At 41.4% G+C, this 23,292-nt stretch overlaps 1 protein-coding gene across 1 annotated transcript in view; it reads left to right on the forward strand.

Moving 5' to 3' along the window:
• The window catches only part of LOC132377975 (testis-expressed protein 264 homolog), a 440,098-nt gene that overhangs the window by 347,908 nt on the left and 68,898 nt on the right, over positions 1–23,292 (forward strand). Inside the window, exon 3 of the mRNA XM_059944541.1 lies at positions 13,559–13,724. Within this exon, the coding sequence (XP_059800524.1) occupies positions 13,559–13,724 (166 nt within the window). The remainder of the gene's footprint in view (positions 1–13,558; positions 13,725–23,292) is intronic.

Consider the following 23,292-nt stretch of genomic DNA (forward strand, 5'->3'; position numbering starts at 1 on the left):
CTATCTATGCCTCTCAGAATCTTGTAGACCTCTATCATGTCCCCTCTCATTCTTCTACGCTCCAAAGAGAAAAGTCCCAGCTCTGCTAACCTTGCTTCATATGACTTGTCCTCCAATCTGGGCAACATCCTGGTAAATCTCCTCTGCACCCTCTCCATAGCTTCCACATCCTTCCTATATTGAGGTGACCAGAATTGAACACAATACTCTCAGTGCGGTCTCACCAGAGATTTGTAGAGTTGCAACATGACCTCTCTACTCTTGAACTCAATCCTACTGCTAATGAAGCCTAGCATCCCATAGGCCTTCTTAACTACCCTATCAACCTGTGCAGCGACCTTGAGGGATGTATGGATTTGAATCCCAAGGTCCCTTTGTTCATCCACACTCTTAAGTAACTGACCATTAATCCTGTACTCAGTTTCCTGGTTTGTCCTTCCAAAATGCATCATCTCACACTTGTCCGGATTGAACTCCCATCTGCCATTTTTCTGCCCAACTCTGCAGCCTGTCTATATCCTCTTGTAACCTTCGACAACCTACAGCTCCATCCAAAACTCCTCCAATCTTCGTGTCATCGGCAAACTTACTCACCCATCCTTCCGCCTCTACATCCAAGTCATTTATAAAAATCACAAATAGCAGGGGTCCCAGGACAGATCCCTGCGGCACTCCACTAGTCACTGACCTCTAGGCAGAATACTTTCCTTCCACAACTACCCTCTGCTTTCTTCCTTTAAGCTAATTTTTTTATCCAAACAGCCAAGGTTCCACTTAACCCATGCCTCATGACTTTCTGGATGAGTCTCTCATGAGGGACCTTGTCAAATGCTTTGCTAAAGTCCATGTAGACCACATTCACTGACCTACCTTCATCAATTTCTTTTGTTACCTCTTCAAAAAACTCAATCAGGCTCGTGAGGCACAATCTTGCCTTCACAAAGCCATGTTGACTATCCACGAGTAGACTGTACTTCTCCAAATGCTCGTAGATCCTATCCTTAAGAATCCTTTCCAGTAGTTTGCAGACCACCGACATAAGACTCACCAGTCTATAGTTCCCAAGTTTCTCCCTATTACCTTTTTTAAACAAGGGAACTACATTTGCCATTCTCCAGTCCTCTGGCACTTCCCCTGCAGCCAAAGAGGATTCAAAGATCATGGCTAATGCTCCTGCGATCTCTTCTCTCAATTCCCACAACAACCTGGGGTGTATCATATACAGCCCTGGGGATTTATCAATCTTAATGTTTTTAAGAAGATCTAGCACTTCTTCCTTAATCTCCACATTGTCCAGCACACAGGCCCGCTCTACTTTGACCTCATCCTGATCAAGATCCTTTTCACTTGTGAATACTGAAGCAAAGTATTCATTTAGGACCTCCCCAACCTCCTCCGCCTCCAGGCACATATTGCCCTCTTTATCTTTTAGTGGTCCCACCTTCATTCTCGTCATCCTCCTATTCTTTGCATACGCACAGAACGCCTTAGGGTTCTCCTTAATGCCGAGGCCTTCTCATGCCCCCTTCAAGCTCTCCTAAGTCCTCTCTTTAGCTCCTTCCTGGCTCCCCTAATTTTCTCATAAGCCTTTCCTACTTTCTGCTTCGTATATCTAACATATGCTTCCTTTTTCCTCTTGACGGGTTGCCTCACATGTTTTGTCAGCCACAGTTCCCTTTTCCTAGCATTTTTTCTTTGCCGCAGTGGGACAAACCTATCCTGAACCCAGCTCAAGTGGTCCCTAAACTTCTCCCACATTATTTTTGTGCTTTCCCCTTTGAACATCTGTTTCCAATTTACTCTTTCTAGTTCCTGCCTCATCCCTTCAAAGTTCGCCCTTCCCCAGTTAAGCACTTTACCATTTCGTCTGATTTTATCCCTTTCCATAGCTATGCTGAAGCTAAGGGAGTTGTGGTCACTCTCACCAAAATGCTCCCCCACCAAGAGGTCTGTCACGTGACCAGGTTCATTACCCAGAACTAGATCCAGTATAGCCTCTCCTCTTGTCGGCCGGTCCACATACTGTGTCAGGAATCCTTCTTGAACACACCTGACAAATTCAGCCCCATCTATCCCCCTTGCACTCAGGAAGTGCCAGTCAATATGAGGGAAGTTGAAATCACCCATAATGACTACCCTGTATTCCCTGCTCCGTTCTAAAATCTGCCTGCTTATCTGCTCCTCGGTGTCCCGAGGGCTATTTGGGGGCCTATAGACTACTCCCAGCACAGTGATTGATCCCTTCCTATTTCTGACTTCCACCCAGACTGACTCCGTGGACAGTCCTTCTGCAGCATCCTCCCTTTCTATAGCCGTGATACTATCCCTGACCAGCAATGCCACTACCCCCACCCCCCCTTTCTACCTCCCATCCTATTCCTTTTAAAACACCTGAACCCCGGGACCTGCATCATCCAATCGTTCCCTTCCTCCAACCAAGTTTCAATAACAGCCACAACATCATAGTTCCACGTACTAATCCATGCTCTAAGTTCATCAGCCTTGTTCCTAATACTCCTAGCATTGAAATAGACACATTTCAACCCCTTTAACTGGCTACAATTATGTTCCGTCCCCTGCCTGTCCTTCCTCATCAACTCAGAACTCTTAGCATCGTGCCCTTGTCCTTCTACCTTAATCCCTGCACTCACATTCTGATTCCCACCCCCTCCCAAATTAGTTTAAACCCTCCCCAACAGCTCTATCAAACCTGCCCGCCAGGATATTGGTCTCCCTGGGATTCAAGTGCAACCTGTCCTTTTTGTACAGGTCACACCTGCCCCAGAAGAGGTCCCAATGATCCAGAAATCTGAATCCCTGTTCCCTGCTCCAATCCCTCAGCCACGCATTCATCCTCCAGAAAATTCTATTCCTTTTCTCACTGACGCGTGGCACAGGCAGTAATCCCAAGATTACTACCTTTGAGGTCCTGCTTTTCAACTTCCTTCCTAACTCCCTGTAGTCTTCTTTCAGGACCTCTTCCCTTTTCCTACCTATGTCATTGGTACCAATATGTACCACGACCTCTGGCTGTTCTCCCTCCCACTACAGGATATCTTGGACACGATCAGAAACATCCCGGACCCTGGCACCTGGGAGGCAAACTACCATCCGAGTTTATTTCCTGTGTCCACAGAATCACCTGTCTGAACCCCTGACTATAGAGTCCCCTATCACTACTGCCTTCCTCTTCCTTTCCCTACCCTTCTGAGCCACAGGGCCAGACTCTGTACCAGAGGCACGGCCACTGTCGCTTCCCCCAGGTAGGCTGTCCCCCCCCAACAGTACTCAAACAGGAGTATTTACTGTCAAGGGGTATAGCCACAGGTGTGTTCTCTAATACCTGACTCTTCCCCTTCCCTCTCCTGACTGTGACCCATATCTCTGTCCCCCATGGCCCTGGAGTGACCGCCTGTCTGTAACTCCTCTCTATCACCTCCTCACTCTCCCTGACCATACGAAGGTCATCGAGCTGCAGCTCCAGTTCCCTAACACGGTCCCTTAGGAGTTGCATCTCAATGCACCGGGTGCAGATATGGCCAACACAAAGTACACTGCAGATGCTATGGTCAAATCAAGACGTACAAAAAAGCTGGATGAACTCAGCAGGTCGGGCAGCATCCATTGAAAGAAGCAGTCAATGTTTCGGGTCAAGACCCTTCAGATATGGCCGTCCGGGATGCTGGGAGACTCCAGGACCTCCCACATCTGACACCGACCACAGAAAACTGGCCTCACACACATAGTAACTTCTTTTCCAATCAACAACTGCCTCACCTCGTCCAGTTACCACCGAAGCCCGTGGAGCAAAAGCCCTTTCACTCTGCTGCCCGCTCCCAATGCGATCCATACGATAGGATCTTTTAAGGGACTTTTGAATAGGTATATGGAGGTTGGAAAAATAGAGGGCTGTGGGTAAGTCTAGTAATTTCTAAGGTAGGGACATGTTTGGCACAACTTTGTGAGTTGAAGGGCCTGTATTGTACTGTAGGTTTTCTATGTTTCTATGTAATAATCCTGTTTGTGCAAGCTTATCAAATATCTTCCATCTCAACTATTCAATCAAACTAGTCAAATAGTCCACTTTGACCCTTAAAACAACTTAAACATCCAACTAGAGGAAGCAGGTTGAGTCCCATGAGGCTGTGTCCTCATCTAACAGATAAACACATACACCTCACTGCTGTATGCTGGCTGATGTACAAGAAACTTTCTCCTTCCTGTATTCTAGGCCCAGCAGTAAACTACTACCCCCTTTGTTCCTGAGACTACTTGTGTTTTTTTGTTACATTTCACATTAAGATCTAACTTCACCTTTGAGCTTTGGTTTTATAATGAACGGACCAGTTACAGACATCATGGAATTAACATAGAACATAGAACACTAGAGCATAGTACAGGCCCTTTGGTCCACAATGTTGTGCCAACCTTTTAACCTACATTAAAATCAATCTAACTGTTTCATCCTTCATAGCCCTTCATCCATATGCCTATCTAAGATGTGTTTAAATGCCCATAATGTATCTGCCTCTACCACTTACCACTCTCTGTGTAAATAACTTACCTCTGACATCCCCTCATACTTTCCTCCAATCACCTTAAAATTATGCCCTCTTGTATTCATTGTCACCCTGGGAAAAAATCTCGAGCTATCCACTTGATCTATGCCTTTTGACATTGTGTACATCTCTATATAGTCACCTCTCATCCTCTTTCACTCCAGAAAGCTAAACCCTAGCTTGCTCAACTTAACCTCATAAGATTTGCTCTCTAATCCAGGCAGCACGCTGGTAAAACTCCTCTGCACCCTCTCTAAAACTTCCATATCCTTTCTATAAAGAGGCAACCAAAAATGAACACAATATTCCAAATGTAGTCTAACTAGGGTTTTATAGAGCTGCAACATTACTTCGCGATTCTTGAACTCTATCCCCCAAATAATGAAAGCCTTCAACTGATATGCCACAGCAGATTCCATCTCATTGGCCCTTCACTCAACCCTGGAACATCTGGACAGCAAAGGTGCATACATTAGGATGTTCTTTATTGACTACAGCTCAGCATTCAATACTATCATCTACTATGTAGCTAATCTACTATGTAGCTAATCAAGAAGCTTTAAGACCTTGGCTTCAATACTGCTTCTGCAATTGGATTCTCAATTTCCTCACTTGCAGACCCAGTCAGTTCAGATTAGCAACAACATGTACATGAAGTGTTGTCACAGGAAAGCAGCATCCACCAGCCAGGTCATGCTCCCTTCTTGCTGCTTCCCTCAGGAAGAAGGTCCAGGAGCCTCAGAATTTACATTACCATGTTCGGGAACAATTATTACCCCTCAACTATTGAACTAACAAAGGGGATAACTTCACTCAACTTGACTTGCTACATCTTTGAAATGTTCCCACAGCCTATTGACTCACTTTCAGGGACTCTAATGTTCTTGTTATTTATTTATTTATTTATTTATTTATTTGTTTGTTTGTTTGTTTGTTTGTTCTTGTATTTGCACAGTTTGTTATCTTCTGCACACTAAGTTGATGCTGTCTTTCCTTGATTCTTTTATGCTTATTATTCAATAATAGATTTATTGAGTATGCCCATAAGAGAATGAATCTCAAGGTTGCAAATGGTGATATATATGTAGTTTGATAATAAATTAACTTTGAATTTTTAACTTTACCAAGCTTGTGAACTTGTATGGCAACTAAGTGATCTCTTATTCACATTTTCTCCTTGATCCTTGAATACCTACATATAACAGCGGTAACCTAGAAATTCAAAGTCAGCACATAACTGAGACTTAATATCAATCTTTCAGAATATTTAGCTGCCTGTGTGAAGAATCCTTCTCTAGCTAATATCTGGGTTGGACTTAGACTTGAGCATTGAGTGGAAGACAAAAATCAGTTCCAAGATTCTGCTTGTGGAATTCCTTACTAGGATGCAGACACTTAAAGGGTTAGTGTATGAGGGCTTTGATGGCCCTGGGCCTGTACTCACTGGAGTTTAGAAGAATGAAGGATGAGCACGATGGAACCTATCAAATATTGAAAGGCTTAGATAGAATGGATGTGGAAAGGAAGTTCCCTATAATGGGAGAGCCTAGGATTGGAGGGCACAGTTTCAGAGTACAAAGACATCCTTTTTGAACAGAGAGAGGAAGAATTTCTTCAGCCAGAAGGTGGTGAATCTGTAGAGGTCAAGTCATTGGCATCTGGGCGCCTGATAGCACAGGTTGATACGTTATTGATTAGTAAGGGCACCGGCGGTTATGGGAAGAAAGGAGCAGAATGGGATTGAGAGGGATTATACTGTAAATCAGACACAATGGAATGGCAGAGCAGACTAAATGGGCTGAATGGCCTAATTCTTCCCCAATATCTTATGGGCAAGAGTTTGTTATGAAAGAACAGCGTTGAAAGGTAATGGTAGCAGCTTGATCAGTAGTATTCCTGGTGCAAGCTTGTGGGTAGTGTCAAGATAAACAAAGGACAGTTTGTGTTGTGCAATGTGTGAAGCTTTCTCGTATTATTCTTAAAGTATGGAAAGACTCTTAGCATATTCCATTCGGATGTCCCTTGAGAATTAGAGACAAGGTATGTCAGTATCAATCTTGGCAATGAGTGAATTCACTAAGGATTGACAAAACTATAAACTTAATGAAGATACTTTAATCAGCTTTGAAAACTGAGAACTTGTCAAACGGGAAGCAGAACGGAGACCTTTGACATGAGACATCATTGGAAAGCCACCTACAGAGCTTTTTTAGACAAGGACGCTCACCTCTACCTTTAAATTTGCAAAGCAGGATTCAACACAAAATGCAGAGAGAGTAAAACAAAATTATGTGAAATGCAGTTCTTTACCTTACTGATTAACCCAGCAGGAGACAAACCAGATGTGTTGGAAGAAACAAAGTAAATGTACTAATTAAAAGTGGATGAAAAACTGCTATAGTACTTGTAATAATCTCCTACTGTGCTGTCAGGTGCCCAGTGTAGCAGGGAGCTGGTAATGCAATAGCCATAGATGGGTATACAGTACAATAGCAAGGCCTGTCAGGGTTTTTACTATGGATGAATGTACAACATTAGGAAGTCACCAAGGCATAGTTATGCTTACGTGTAACAGGACCAATAGTCAAATTAAAGAATTGACAGTTATCAAAATAACATTATATTATCTGCCTCTAATTAGAGTAATTGACAAACTTGGTTATTATAATACAGTACATGTTGAATAGTAACATGGCAGAGAATGTATTCAGGGCACTGGGTAAGGAAATGAGAGAGAAACAGATTAATAGGCAATGTTAAACAGAAACAAAAATATTTTATTACTCTATAGTCAGTACAAAGATAGTTATCAAAAAGACTCATCAGTAAGGGATCTTATTGAGCACTAGCCTCCCCAGCATTGAGAACATCTTCAAAAGATGATATCTCAAAAAGGTGGTGTCCATTAATATGGACCCCCACCAGCCAGGACGTACCCTTTTCTCATTGCTATCATTAGGGAGGAGGTACAGGAACCTGAGGATACACACATTCAATATTTTAGGAACAGCTTCTTCATCTCCACACCACAATCAGATATCTGAACAGTCTATGAACCCATGAATGCTACTTGTCTTTGACCCTTAAATCTCTTCTTGCACTACTTACATTTCCATATTTCTTATTATATTTTTAAGTATATTTTATGTATTGCACTGTACTGCTGATGCAAAACAACAAACTTAACGACAAATGTCAATGATTCTGTTAAGGGATCTAAAAGGAAGATGATCTTGGATTGTTAAAGATACCAAATCAATACTTATGTCCAACTTCACTGAGGAAGTTGTTGCTACCAATTGCACAGTGAAAGGGAGGTAGTGGAAAAATTAGATACAATAAGAATCAAAAATTCTAAGTTTGGTATCAGTCAAAAGTGAAAAAAAACCTTTGGACATGTCTTAGTTTTCTTGAAGGAAGTAGGGTGGAGAGTGTCACAGATCTGTAGCAGCTGTAGCACTCTGCTGTCTAGTCTAGTGAGATTTGGACCTAAGCATGTCCCTGCTGGCCTGTATGTTGCAAATATAATGTCACTGCCATAATTCAGTAACTGGTGGCGTGTGGAAGCAGTGAGAAGCAGATGTGTCCAGTGTTTAATGATGTGAGTATATGGTGAGTGATTGACAGAAGATGTCACTTGGCAACTGAAGGCAGTGTTTGACGTAAAGCAGTATGGGCAGCTGGTAGTGAGTTATTGGAAGGTAGGATTTGTTGCTGTCTGCATTGACATAACTTTGAGATCATTAAACTTCTTGCGACACTGCATTTATGGCACTTATGTCAGTACATATTCTCTCTCATGCTCTCTACCTTGTTAACTGATGCTCTTAGAGTTGCATCTGAGGATGCTCCACTATAGTTTTTGAAACATTCCCAAAACCCGGTGAATGAGTTCAACCAGTGGCTGCAGGAAATAAATTGCTTCACGGTTTCAAATGGAACTAACCCTGATGTCTGCTAATGACCCGAATTATTCATCCATTCAGACCCACAGTCCCAGTTGCACAGCAGCTTTATTTTAACATTCATACCTTTGCCCTCATATTTCATGGTCTTGTCTTTCTTCCTGTCTGCAGTTCTCCTGTAACTTGATAATCTTCCCTGTCACCCAGTTTGGTCTCCGGAATGCTATCATTGTTCAAGTTCCCCACACCATAATCTCCAGACATGATGAACTTTGTCTTCTCCTTATAAACTACCTCTTTGACCCAGATTTTTACAATAATGTACTGTCATATTTTGTTTGATAATATTTCATGACAAACTCACAAAATATTATCAAACAAATATGACGGCAAGCTACTTGCATAATGGTGCTACGTAAACACAAGAAGTAGTTGAACAAAATTTACAGCTTAATGGAAAACAACCTGAGTGTAGGACAGCTTGGAGTGCAGGTAATTGGACAGCCGTTTCAAAGAGCTGGCAGGAGCTCAGTGTGCCAGATGGCTTTCTTCTTTGTTTTACTCAGATTCTTACAAGATTTTCCTTAACTATTTTAGGTGTCTGGTTCATTTTGCATTCCCACCAGCTACTCAACTGCAAGAAACTTATCTATGTCACCGTGACATAGAAGCATGACATCTACTTGACAGGAAGTTCTCCCAGCACTACAGTTTTATACAATAAGAATATATATATAGATATATATCAAATATAGTAGGACATTAATTTATTCAATAATTGATGTCACATCTATGAAATGTTTTCACTGCATGAGTAATATCACCTCTTACAGTTACAATGGCTGCAAACAGTTCCCTGCCTGCACTCACTGGGCTTTAAATTATTTTTGTATGTGAATAATTTTGAAATGTTCTGGAACTAATGAAGGCAATTTTTATAAGTAAGTTGTTTTTACAAAAATGTAATTTAAAGAGAATGTTTTACAACTTGTGTTTCTGAACTCACAATTCACATTGGTGCAACTCTGCATTCAGCTACATTCTAATATTGCAATGAACACCATATATAATTAAACCTCATTGTCTGATTAGTTTTTAATATATTGCATCTGGAATAAATAAGATGTGTTTGGAAACTATGTAGAAGGATGTTTTCGGTGCTGAAAACTTAATTTTAATTTTGCCCACTGCCTTTCAAATCACAGTGCACTTGGCTTTGCACTCATGAACCTTAATGCTGTGCTGAAATAGGCTAGGTTACATGTTCAATATGATCCATGAAGAGAAAGAAAAGGATATTGTGCAGTCAGAATGAGAATTGAATGGCTTGCTATTCAAGGAGGGATATAAAACGATTATGTTTGTGTCTCATTTTGATTATTGAAACTTGATAATAAAGATGAGGGATAAATATCATGCTGTGAGATAAGTAACCGTGGATACCTTTAGATAGTTACACTGAATATAATTATATTGATAGAACATTACAGAACCATTGAGTGACATCTGACGGTGAAATACACTGAGTGGCCACTTTATTAGATATACCTGTACACCTGCTCGTTAGAGCAAATATCTAATCAGCCAATCACACAGCAGCAGCTCAGTGTATGAAGGCATGCAGACGTGGTCAAGAGGCTCTGGTGTTGTTCAGACCAAACATCAGAATGCAGAAGAAATGTGATCTAAATGACTTTGACATTGGAATGATTGTTGGTGCCAGATAGGGTGGTTTGAGTGGTTTTAGAAACCACTAATCCCCTGGGATTTTCTTGCAAAATAGTGTCTAGTGTTGTGTTAGAAATGGTTAAAACTAGTGTCTGATGGGATATTTGACCATTCTGGGACAGCTGGGCTGAAGACTGCTCATGCGAATCGAGAAAAACCGTGGATGATAAGCGCAGTACCAGGAACTCCAATAAGATACCAGGCCCTTGGAACCAGGAGGGAGGATGTGTCTAGGGGTAAATTATGAGCCCTGATAACAGGGAACAAAGAGGACTGTTAGATTCATGCTGAGAAATAATTGACATGTCTTTTAAGCAATTGATCATGTACTGACTGTGGGATGCCAAAAAAAGTTATGTGATGAGCTTTGTAAAACCTAGAATTCAGAGTTCTGGTGGCGGTGGAGACTGCTGCAGACTCTCCATGATATCATGTTAATAAACTCTTAAAACAAAACTTGGTCACTCTGGTGTTCTTAGTTAGTGTTTCCATGACAAGAATTTACAGAGAATGGTGCTCAAAACAAAAAAACATCCAATGAGTAGCAGTTCTGAGGATAAAAATACCTTGTTAATAAGAGAGGTCAGAGGAATATGGCCAGACTGGTTCAAGCTGACAGGAGGATGACAGAATGCAAGGGTAGAAATAGTGATGGGGTCTGAAATATCATTGTTAGAGATCACACCCTTCTTCACAGAGGAGAATTTCCGTAATGCAGCTGTTGTGTAACTTTGGGTTGAGAAAATAATGAAAAAGATGATGTGGTAATTCTCATCTAATTGTTTTTACGAGCTGGTGCTGGTTGTTGTTTACTAGATTATCGGTGAGTAAGTGTCCACAAATTTATTCCTGTTGATCAGTTCTTTTGTGTTATATGGGATTGAAATTAAAATTTACTCAGTATTGAATCACTTGGATTATATTCCCGATTTATCATAGAAGATGAAAATTAAGCTGAAATCTCTGATATACAACCTTAATATTTGATCATTTCTGATCACAACTAAAAGCCAATATGCAAATTAGTGCAATAAAGGAGACTGTGGATAAACTTGAGTTGTTTTCTCTAGGCCGATGGAGGCTGAGAGAAGACCTCATAGAAATTTATAAGATTATGAGCGGCATTGATAGACAAGACAGCTGGTATCTTTTTCTAGGGTTGAAACATCTAATACTAGAAAGCAAGCATTTGAGGTGAGAAATGTAAAGTTCAAAGGATATGTGCAAAATAAGCTTTTTACACAGAGAATGGTGGGTGTACAGCCAGGGGTGGTACTGGGGGCAAATATGTTAGAGACATTTATGAGGCTCTTACAGGCACATGAATGCACAGAGAATGGAGGGATACAGACATTATGTAGGCAGAGGGATTAATTTAGTGAGGCATTTAATTACTAGTTTAGTTTGGTACAACATTGTGGGCTGAAGGGTCCATTTCTGTGCTGTGATTTTCTATGCTCTATGTTTTAAATAGAATTAATAGATGTTTAAATATAGTAATTGTGCTGAAATTCTTTAAGCCTATAAATTTTAATATGGAACAAGAAATGAAAATGAATGAAGAGGAAGCCAACTTCTGCTTTGATCAATTTCTGGCAATACGTATATAAAGCACTTTGCTGGGTTGGAATCAATGTGTCTACACATTATTGTCAGCTGGGCTGGGCTGTAGAAGATTCCTTGAGTGACAGCAGTTATCAGGACACTGCTTGGGGCAGCTATTCTGAGTGTGAGATACTCAATCAGACAGGACTGGAATCCTGTCTTACTGTCTAAATGGTACAGAATTCATCTTGAATAAGCTACCCAGCCAATAAGCTGCCAGTTGACAGATTGGTTGGCATTTTTAAAAAGTTTTCAAAGATCAACATGCGCGCTATATAAAATCATCAGAATTTTTTTTTCCCAGAATTGTGGAATCAAGAACTAAAGGGTATGGGTTGGACAGTATAGGAGAGAGACTTAATAGGAACCTGATGGACAACTTTTTCACCAGTGTGTGGCTTGTATATGGAATGAGTTGCCAAAGAAGTGTTTGAAGCAGCTGCATTAACAACATTTAAATGCCATTTGGACAGGTACAATTGGTAGCAATGTGGGCAAAATGCAGGCAGATGGGACTAGTTTAGATGAGTATCATGATTAACTTGGACAATTTGGGCTGAAGGGCTTGTTTCTATGTTCTATGACCTTATAAACAAAACTTAAAGAAAATCTCTTGACAATCAAAGGAGCTGCAGGTGCTCTATATCTGACATATCTGCAGAAACATGGTCAGAAACGGATACAAAAACACATATTCAAGATGAATAATAAAAAAAAGGTATTTTTGTAAAACCTTTTACAGATTCAGATCACCACCAAGGAGTTTTTCAGCTAACGAAATGCCACTGAAAACTATTCATGATTGTAGTGAGGAGAATGTGGTTATGAACCTCTGCACCCATTGCAGTTCCACATTCAGCAATGAGGCTTCCACACTCCAAAAACATTCCAGTTAGTAGGTTAATTGGTCACCTGGGTGTAATTGGGCAGTGCAGGCCTGTGGTCTAGAAGGGCCTGTTACCTAGGCTGTATCTCTAAACAGAAAAAAGCTTAACGACTTCTGATGGTGAACTATTTCTTTCCTTAAAATCTTCTTCTAAGTCCATTTTTCAGCTAACATCTGGCTTTCTGGCTCAGTTTTCTTACATCTAATTCTGAATTGCCTTCAGGTTCTCTTTATGTTAATACAACACAGAACCATTATGTGTGTGTATGGGGGGGGGGGGTTGGATTCCCCTTCAAAGGAACTGAACTTCAGAAGTATAGTGCTAGTTTGTGGAAAATTCTGTTGCAGTTCCACCGGGCTGAATTTGCTGTCTATGCCATTTCATCCATGTGTCTGTTATATATTCACAAACAACAACGGAATAGTCGGATCAAATATTTTTACTGAGTTACGTTAGCCACGGCACACACTGTTCAACTGACAGTATGGGAGCGTTGAACTGGGCCTTCTAAGACAAAAACACATGCTCTTGAAAGCCTGCACAAAAAGAGAGAGCCTCCCATCTGTAGGAGACCTGTTTAATTCACCACATAATCAATAGTCACGTGCACTTATCACATTTTTGTAATCGATCCAGTACAGTTTAATCTTAATATAACTTTCCCTGGATATCTAATTCCTAATTTATTTTAACCTTATGTTTCCTGCGCTATGTATTATGATGAGTACTTTGCGTTGGTGAGTTCTTTGACCAAGCTCTCACCAACATCTAACCTCCTGTCAACTCTAAATCTACAGCTATCTCACAGATATTGACCCTGAAGTTAGTTCAGTATGTTTCCACTTCCCTCAATGCTTTGTTTCTTATTCTTTAGGAACGGAAGCTATGTGCTCACCCCTGTCTGGAGATCTACTGTGGGGAAATTATCTACTATGTCTGCCCTTTGGCACGTCAGAGTGACTTTTATGTTCCTGAAGTAAAGAATGCTGACAAGAAACAGAAAGAAGAGGACACAGATGATGCTCGTACAGATCTTGCAGGTAAATTACAGATGTGGTCTTGGTAAAGAGAAGAACAGCTGCTGAATGGTAAAAGGCATGTTAGTTCAGCACACAAGTTTTGGGAGGGTGCTCAGTTCCAAAGTTTGAACTTTTGTGACATTTTTGTCAGCTCTTCAAAGCTACTGCCTGGTGCCATAAATGACTGGGGACACAATGTGTTGGATCTCAGGATGATTAAAAGAGTGAACACATTGGATCCAAGTGGAGTAAGTCCTGATGGAGCTGGAACAGGATATCATCCCACAGAGAAAGGTCCTTCTCTCTCTTGTTCTGTTTGTCAGGTTTCTTCTTCAATTCCTCTTCCAGACCTAGCAAGATATCTGTGTGTGATCTCTACCCAAAATTACAACTGTCCATTTCCCTCTGTTGAGTTGCTCCAGCATTTTGTGTGTTGTCCATGATCCAATGTTTGTGTTCTCCTATATTGTGCCCATCAAAGTGTGTTCTCTGATAGAGAATTTACAACTTAAATATTATAGTTTGTGAATGTTGTCTTGGAAAGTTATCATATGTGCTTCAAACCTCCTGTTAAACTGCTGGTGGCAAATGGATGGTAATTGGTTGGTGTATTTTTATAGAGTCATAGAGTAGGCCCTTTGGCCCAGAAACAGGCCCTTTGGCCCACCTAGTCAGTGCAAAACTATTATTATGCCTAGTCCCATCAGCTCACATCTAGACATAGTCCTACATACCCTTCCCATCCACATACTTACCTAAATTTCTCTTAAATGATAAGATCAAACCTACATCTACCACTTCCATTGGCAGCTCATTCCACATTCTCACCATACTGAGTGAAAAGGTTCCCCCTTAAGATACTTTTAAACATTTCACCTTTCACCCTTAACCTCTAGTTTTACTCTTACCCAACCTCAGTGGAAAAAGCCTGTTTTCATTTACCCTATATGTACCCCTCATAAATTTGTGTACCTATGTCATATAGGCATCCATTAGTCTCATGAGACCATGGATTTGCGCCTTGGAAGGTTTCCAGGGTGCAGGCCTGGGCAGGGTTGTATGGAAGACCAGCAGTTGCCCAAGCTGCAAGCCTTCCCCTCCCCACGCCACCGATGTTGTCCAAGGGAAGGGCACTAGGACCCAAGCAGCTTGGCACCGGTGTCGTTGCAGAGCAATTGTTGTTAAGTGCTTTGCTCAAGGACACAACACCTTCAGATCACTAGACCGATGCCTTATCCACTAGGCCATGCGCCAACACACCTTTGTCATATCTCTCCTCATTCTCCTACGCTGCAGGGAATAAAGTCCTAACGTATTCAACCTTTCCCTATAACCCAGTTCTTCAAGTCCCAGCAACATTCTGTAAATTTACTCTTTCAATCATGTTGACATCTCTTCTGTAGGTAGGTGACCAGAACTGTATACAATACCCCAAGGTAGGCCTCACTAACGTCTTATACAACTTCAACATATCATCCCAACATTTGTACTCAATACATTGATTTATGAAGGCCTATCTACCTGTGACTCCACTTCCAAGGAAATATACATCTATATTCCTGATCCCTCTGTTCAACTGCTCTCCTCAGTGACCTACTTTTCACAATGCAAATCCTATCCTGGTTGCTCCCCCCAAAGTACAACACCTCACACGTGTCTGTATTAAATTCCATCTGCCATTTTTCAGCTCATTTTCCCAGCTGGTCCAAATCCCACTACAAGCTTTGACGGTCTTCCTCGCTGTTTACTAAACCTCTAATCTTGGTGTCATCCACAAATTTGTTGATCCAGTTTAGCAAATTATGGATAATGATCTATGAAGCAAGCATGAAAGAAGAAGGAATTCTCCAATTGAACGAAGATTTCCTTCACCACACATACACATCACATGACATCCAAGATAGTGTCATGTATGACCAAGCTGTGTCCAGAGGCAGGTTGGGGTGAATACATCTGGGGTCATGCTTAGAGTGGATGGATATGGACTGAGGTATTCAGTACGTAAGGGTTGTGGAATGGGGGAGGAGCAGTCATTGGGAAGTGGGGATTGTAGGTAAAAGGAGTGAGGGGGCAGAGAGTAGAGAGGGATAGATGGTGAGAGTGGAGAATGAGTGAGTGAGTAAAAGGGGAGATGGATGGTGGGAGTGAGCAGAGGACTGGGAATGGACAGTGGGAGTGAGGGTGAGTGAGTGAAAGGGGAGATGGATGGTGGGAGTGAGCAGAGGACTGGGAATGGACAGTGGGAGTGAAGGGTGAGTGAGCAGTTCACAGGCTCACACTCAGTGGCCACTTTATTAGGCATATCTGTACACCTGCTTGTTAATGCAAGTATCTAATCAGCCAATCACGTGACAGCAACTCAATGCATAAAAGCATGCAGTCTTGGCCAAGAGGTTCAGCTTTGTTCTGACCAGACATCAGAATGGTGAAGAAATGTGGGCTAAGTGATTTTGACCGTGGAAGGATTGTGGGTGCCTATGAAGTGGTTTGAGTATCTCAGAAACTGCTGATTTCCTGGGATTTTCACACACAACAGTGAGTGAAAATCCAGGGAGTGGCAGTACCGTGGGTGAAAATGCCCTGTTAATGAGTGAGGTCAGAGGAGAATGGCCAGACTAGTTTAAGCTGACAGGAAGGTGACAGTAACTCAAATAACCACACATTACAGCGGTGGTGTGCAAAAGAGCATCTCTGTTCATTCAACACATCGAACCTTGAAGTGGATGGGCCATAGCAAAAGAAGGCCACAAACATACAGTCAGGAGCCACTTTATTAGGTAAAGGAGTCACCTAAAAAAGAGGCCTCTGACTGTACACTTTCAGGGTATGAACACCATGAAAATGAGCTTTTCACGCCAGTTGCTCGGTACATTACAACATGACAAGCATAAATTAGTGTATAATTTACATAAATCTACATGGCAACATTTCCAAAAATAAACATAACAACATTAGTGCAAGTTGACAGAAATATAATAAATATAATCTGTGACAGTACAGGGTTTTTCATGTCAGTTCAAGAACGATGGGGAAGAAGCTGTTGTTGAACCATGAGGTGTGGGTCTACAGGCTCCTAAACCTCCTGCCTGATGGTAACATCAAAGAAGATGGTGGGAATCCTTAATAACAGTTGTTACCTTCCTAAGACATCACATCTTGTCAAAACCCTTGATGGCATGAGTAAGGGAATAAACGAACAGTGGAGGCTAGGGAAGGGTAAGTGTGAGGTTCAATTTATTTGAGTTGATCAAATGTTTAAGATCCACACCTGTAGTAAACCTAATTGACTATCAGAGGTTTGTCACCATTTGGAGTATTTTGTGCAGTTTTGGGTCCCTTAGCTGAGAAAGGATATGCTGCCATTGGAGATGGTCCAGAGGAGGTTCACAGTAATGATCCCAGGAATGCCTGTACTTGTTGGAGTTCAGAAGATTGGTGGGAGGAGTTGAGGAGGGTGGGTTCCATTGAAACCTATTGAATTGATAGAATGGATGTGGTGAGGATGTTTCCTATAGTGGGGGAGTCTAGGACTAAAGAGCTCAACCTCAGAATTCAAGGATATCCTTTTAGAGCAGATATGAGGAAGGATTCCTTTTGCCAGAGGGTGATGAATCTGTGTAATTCATTGTCACAGATGGCTGTGGGGGCCAAGTCATTGAGTATTTTTAAAGTAGAATAGGGTCTTAATTTATTAAGGGCATCAAAGATTACAGGGAGAACTCAATAGAATGGAGCTGAGAGGATAATAAATCAGGCAAGATTGAAAGGCAAAGCAGGCTTGACCTAATTATGCTCCTTATGTCTTATGAAGTTGTCCATTATGGAAGCCGAACATTTGAGCTTATCCATCCTGGAGCTGAAGTTTGTTTCTAACCTTTAAGGGACAGCATTCTCAGTATTTCAGAGACTTCTCTGTACACAGCAGATTTAGTGTCTTAATGAACTCCATTTTAGTAGAGCCTCCAAAATAAATTTAATCTATTGTGAAGTTAAAATTAATAACTAAATGAATACTGTGCTTTGCATCAGTTCTCATGTTTATTATCTTGTGCTGACTTTTATTAATCTGGATTAGATCACAATTTATAGCAGTAATTTATCACTTTCTAAATGGAGGTTGGAAGATCAATCTACAACGTATTTACAATAAAGTAGCATTCTATCATTCATAATGGAATGATTAATATCCACGGTCTTCATAGCTCTTCATTTGCATCTTTTAGCCAGTTTCCTCCCCTCACTTTCTATTCTATCTGGAGTTGCTGTTTTGGTGAATTCTGTGGTCACTGATGCGACCATGGCCAAGTGCTTCACTTAACAAGATATTCTTATGAGAAGACGTTAGTGCCAAGAACACCTGTTCCTCTCTCTAGCTATATGTACATTTTAACAAAACCCATTGGTTAAGCAACATTAGGAATCTAGACTTTTACTTATTATCTTGTAATTGATGAGGCCTGGTGGTTAACCTGTGAATTAGAACTCATGAACTCGGAGCACACTAGTTGTCAATAGTGGGAAGCACCATTAAGCTATACTGATGCAAGTGTGAGCAACTAGCCATAAGGTATGACCCAACATTTTGTTGGTTGAAATGTCATGTTGACTAGAAACTTCCAACAAATATTCAGATATTTTTCTTTCTTTGGACAACCTTAAAACCACACAGTCACACATTCTTTTTACAATCTACATTATCATACCCATGTTACAACTGTTTTGCCATTTCCCCCGGACATCATTACAATAATCCCTCTACGGTCCAACAAATCTTTCCTTCTGTCATGTCTTCCGAACTGCAGGCGCGTGTTAATGGTAATGTGGTGCCAGCTCAGTGCACAGTCTATCTGACAATGAACCACTTCATATTGGCATAAAGCAACTCACAGGGTGATAGCACTCACTCCACAGAAGAGCTAGATGATGAGTCCACCGAGAGATTTCAAACCCCTCTCCTTTACATTCAATATCCTTTCCACCACTAATGACTTTCATCATTGATATCTGTGCATTTGTGGATGTGAACTTACCTCCATTGAGGCCATTTACAGCAGCAGAAGGCCTGGAAGACCAGTCATCCAACCATAAACTGTCTCAGCTGCTTCCATCTGGCAAATGGTACCACAGCATTAAAGCTGAATTTGCTCCCTGTTTTAGAACACCTTTATTTCTTCCACCAAAGGGCTTTGAAAGTATTTTCCACAAAATAAATTGTTATGATCTACGATTATACACCTCTGGGAAAAGTGCTTAAAATATTTCCCCGGTAAAAAATGTGAAGTAAGCATAGGCCAGAGGAGTGAGTGAGAATTTGGGACTGATGCATTGTATCCTCTGAGACTCAATGGGCCAGTTGCTGCCTTTCTTTCTGCAGTGTTCTATGATAGGGTTATGATTCTAACTGGGGAACTATCTCACACAGGTTCACAGGTCAGAATTCCCACAGGTGACACAAAGGCAAAGGCCGGATAAATTCCAGACTCACTCTGGGTTTCCAGAGAACTACAGTTTAGGTGGGGTGAGGAGAAGATGGAACATGATACCTCCCACAGTTCAGCTCTAACGTCAGAAAACATCTCGCTTATATGCGTAAATGTATGATGTGTCTGCCAAACAGAAGAATCCCTGTGGTAATTCCCACTGCAATAACAACCATAGTACTCCAAAACCATCTGTTAATGTCAACTTGATAAAGGTCCTGTCTTATCCTTTCCTGTGTCTGCATTATAAAAGTATTTAAAAAAAAAACTTCTTTTGGAAGGCAATAACTGTGCATTCTAATTCATTGGCTTTCAAAGCCAGCCTAATACCTGAGATGTAACATCACTCCATGATGTAAAATGGTGATACCCTGAGAATTGAAACCCTAGACAAACACTTTGAAGGTGATCATTGTGATGTTTTGTAACTTCAAGACATAAAACTAATTGGAAGAAAAACAAGGGAGTCCAAAAATGAGACTCTAATTCCGTTCTTATTTTAAGCGAGCTTAGCGCATATGACAGTGGTGTTACGCTGTATACTATTCACATACTTTTACATATAACCCATAATGAATTATTTAAAAAGACAAGAATGTTTAATTGAACAATATTACTGAAATATTAAATACACAACAATCATATGAATACAAAGAGGGATACCATAGCTGAAACGGTGCTGTTGCACTGAACTGATATATTTGGAACACTGACAGCAAATAACTTGAGTGTGCTGAACAGATTAGGAGTTTGATTAAAAGAATTTCAAATGGGAGTTGATCTGGAATAAGGAGATAAGATTAAAACCTGGCAAAAGGTCATTGACTCTATTTCTCTCTACGCACTCCATCTGACATGATGAGTATTTCCAGAAAGTGAGAAATTAAAGACCGTAAATAACTTAAAGCAATTATTAACACAAATAAGAAAACTCTGGAGAAATTAAGGAGACTAAAATCAAATAAGTCCTCTGGATGTGGTAGTCTACAAAGCTGCTGGGTGCTTAGTAATGATCTTCCAAGATTTCCCAAATTATGGAATGACCTCAGCAGATTTGGAAGTTGATACTTAGTAAAGTAGAGAATAAAATAGGGAATTTGATACTTCCAGCTCGAACAACTACCACCAGTATATCATCCATGGAATCAGAGGAGCCAACACGCTTGACCACTGTTATACACCATAAAGAACGCCTACCATGCTCTCTCACATCCACTGAGTGTACAGACGGTCACCTGGCTCTACACCCAGCGTAAAGGCAGAGACCAAAGGCCATAGCACCAGTTGTGAGGATGAAGAAGATAGAAACATAGAAAACCTACAGCACAACAAAGTTGTGCCGAACATGTCCCTACCTCAGAAATTACTAGGCTTACCTATAGCCCTCTATTTTACTAAACTCCATGTACCTATCTAAAAGTCTCTTAAAAGACCCTATTGTACCCGCCTCCACCACCGTTGCCGGCAGCCCATTCCATGCACACACCACTCTCTGCGCAAAAAACTTACCTCTGACTTCTCCTCTGTACCTACTCTCCAGCACCTTAAACCTGTGTCCTCTGGTGGCAACCATTTCAGCATTTCAGCCCTGGGAAAAAGCCTCTGACTATCCACATGATCAATGCCTCTCATCATCACGTACACCTCTATCAGGTCACCTCTCATCTTCCTTCGCTTCAAGGAGAAAAGGCCAAGTTCACTCAACCTATTCTCATAAGGCATGCTCCCCAATCCTTGTAAATCTCCTCTGCACCCTTCCTATGGCTTCCACATCCTTCCTGTAGTGAGGCAACCAGAACTGAACACAGTACTCCAAGTGGGGTCTGACCAGGGTCCTATATAGCTGCAACATTACCTCTCAGCTCCTAAATTCAATTCCATGATTGATGAAGGCCAATGCAACATACGTCTTCTTAACCACAGAGTCAACCTGCACATCTGCTTGGACTCCATGATTCCTCTGATCCTCCACACTATCAAGAGTCTTACCATTAATACTGTATTCTGCCATCATATTTGACCTACCAAAATGAACCACTTTACACTTATCTGGGTTGAACTCCATCTGCCACTTCTCAGCCCAGTTTTGCATCCTATCAATGTCCCGCTGTAACCTCAGACAGCTCTCCACACTATCCACAGCACCTCCAACCTTTGTGTCATCAGCAAACTCACTAACCCATTCCTCCACTTCCTCATCCAGGTCATTTATAAAAATCACGCAGAGTAAGGGTACCAGAACAGATCCCTGAGGCACACCACTGGTGACCAACCTCCATGCAGAATATGACCTGTCTACAACCACTCTTTACCGCCTGTGGGCAAGCCAGTTCTGGATCCACAAAACAACATTCCCTTGGATCCTATGCCTCTTTACTTTCTCAGTAAGCCTTGCATGGGGTACCTTATCAAATGTCTTACTGAAATCCATATACACTATATCTCCTGCTCTTCTTTCATCAGTGTGTTTAGTCACGTCCTCAAAAAATTCAATCAGGCTCGTAAGGCACATCTTGCCCTTTACAAAGCCATGCTGACTACTCCTAATCATATTATACCTCTCCAAATTTCATAAATCCTGCCTCTCAGGATCTTCTCCATCAACTTAACAACCACTGAGGTAAGACTCACTGGGCTATCTCTACTCTCTTTCTTGAATAAAGGAACAACATCTGCAACCCTCCAATCCTCCGGAACCTCTCCCGTCCCCATTGATGATGCATAGATCATCGCCAGAGGCTCAGCAATCTCCTCCCTCGACTCCCACAGTATCCAGGGGTACATTTTGTCTGGTCCCGGTGACTTAACCAACTTGATGCTTTCCAAAACCTCCAGCACATCCTCTTTCCTAATATCTACATACTCAAGCTTTTCAGTCTTCTGCAGGTCATCACTACAATCACCAAGATCCTTTCCCAGAGTGAATACTGAAGTAAAGTATTCATTAAGTACCTCTGCTATTTCCTCTGCTTCCATACAGACTTTCCCACTGTCAAATTTGATAGGTCCTATTCTTTCACGTTTTATCCTCTTGCTCTTCACATACTTGTAGAATGCCTTGGGGTTTTCCTTAATCCTGCCCACCAAGGCCTTCTCATGGCCTGTTCTGGTTCTCCTAATTTCCTTCTTAAGCTCCTTCCTAGTAGGCTTATAATCTTCTAGTTCTCTAACATTACCTAGATCTCTGAACCTTTTGTAAGTTTTTCTTTTCTTCTTGACTAGATTTATTACAGCCTTTGTACACCATGGTTCCTGTACCCTACCATAACTTCCCTGTCTCATTGGAACGTACCTATACAGAACTCCACGGAAATATCCCCTGAAGATTTGCCACATTTCTTCCGTACTTTTCCCTGAGAACATCTGTTCCCAATTTAAGCTTCCAATTTCCTGCCTGATAGCCTCATAATTCCCTTTACTCCAATTTTCTAACTTGTCTGTTCCTATTTCTCTCCAATGCTAGTGTAAAGGAGATAGAATTGTGATCACTATCTCCAAAATGCTCTCCCACTGAGAGATCTGACACCTGACCAGGTTCAGTTCCCAATACCAAATCAAGTACAACCTCTCCTCTTGTAGGCTTATCTACATATTGTGTCAAGAAACCTTCCTGAACACAACTAACAAACTCCACCCCATCTGAACCCCTCACTCTAGGGAGATGCCAGTCAATATTTGGGAAATTAAAATCTCACATCACAACAACTCTGTTATTATTACGCCTTTCCAGAATCTGTTTCCCTATCTGCTCCTCAATATTCCTGTTACTATTAGACGGCCTATAAAAAACACCCACTAACACCCTTCCTGTTCCTAACTTCCACCCACAGAGATGTGTCCACCTTTTCTCCAGCCGTGACACTATCTCTGATCAGCAGTGCCACTCCTCCACCTCTTTTGCCTCCCTCTCTGCCCTTTCTGAAACATCTAGAACCCAGTACTTGAAGTAACCATTCCTGTCCCTGAGCCATCCAATTCTTGTTTATTTAACTAGAGTTTAAATTCTAGTTTAAACTCTCCCCAGTAGCCTTAGCAAACCTCCCCACCAGGATATTGGTCCTCCAGGATTCAAGTGCAACCCATCCTTTTTGTACAGGTCACACTTGCCC

The sequence above is a fragment of the Hypanus sabinus genome, chromosome 19 (genome assembly GCF_030144855.1).
Source record: "Hypanus sabinus isolate sHypSab1 chromosome 19, sHypSab1.hap1, whole genome shotgun sequence".
NCBI lineage: Eukaryota > Metazoa > Chordata > Chondrichthyes > Myliobatiformes > Dasyatidae > Hypanus > Hypanus sabinus.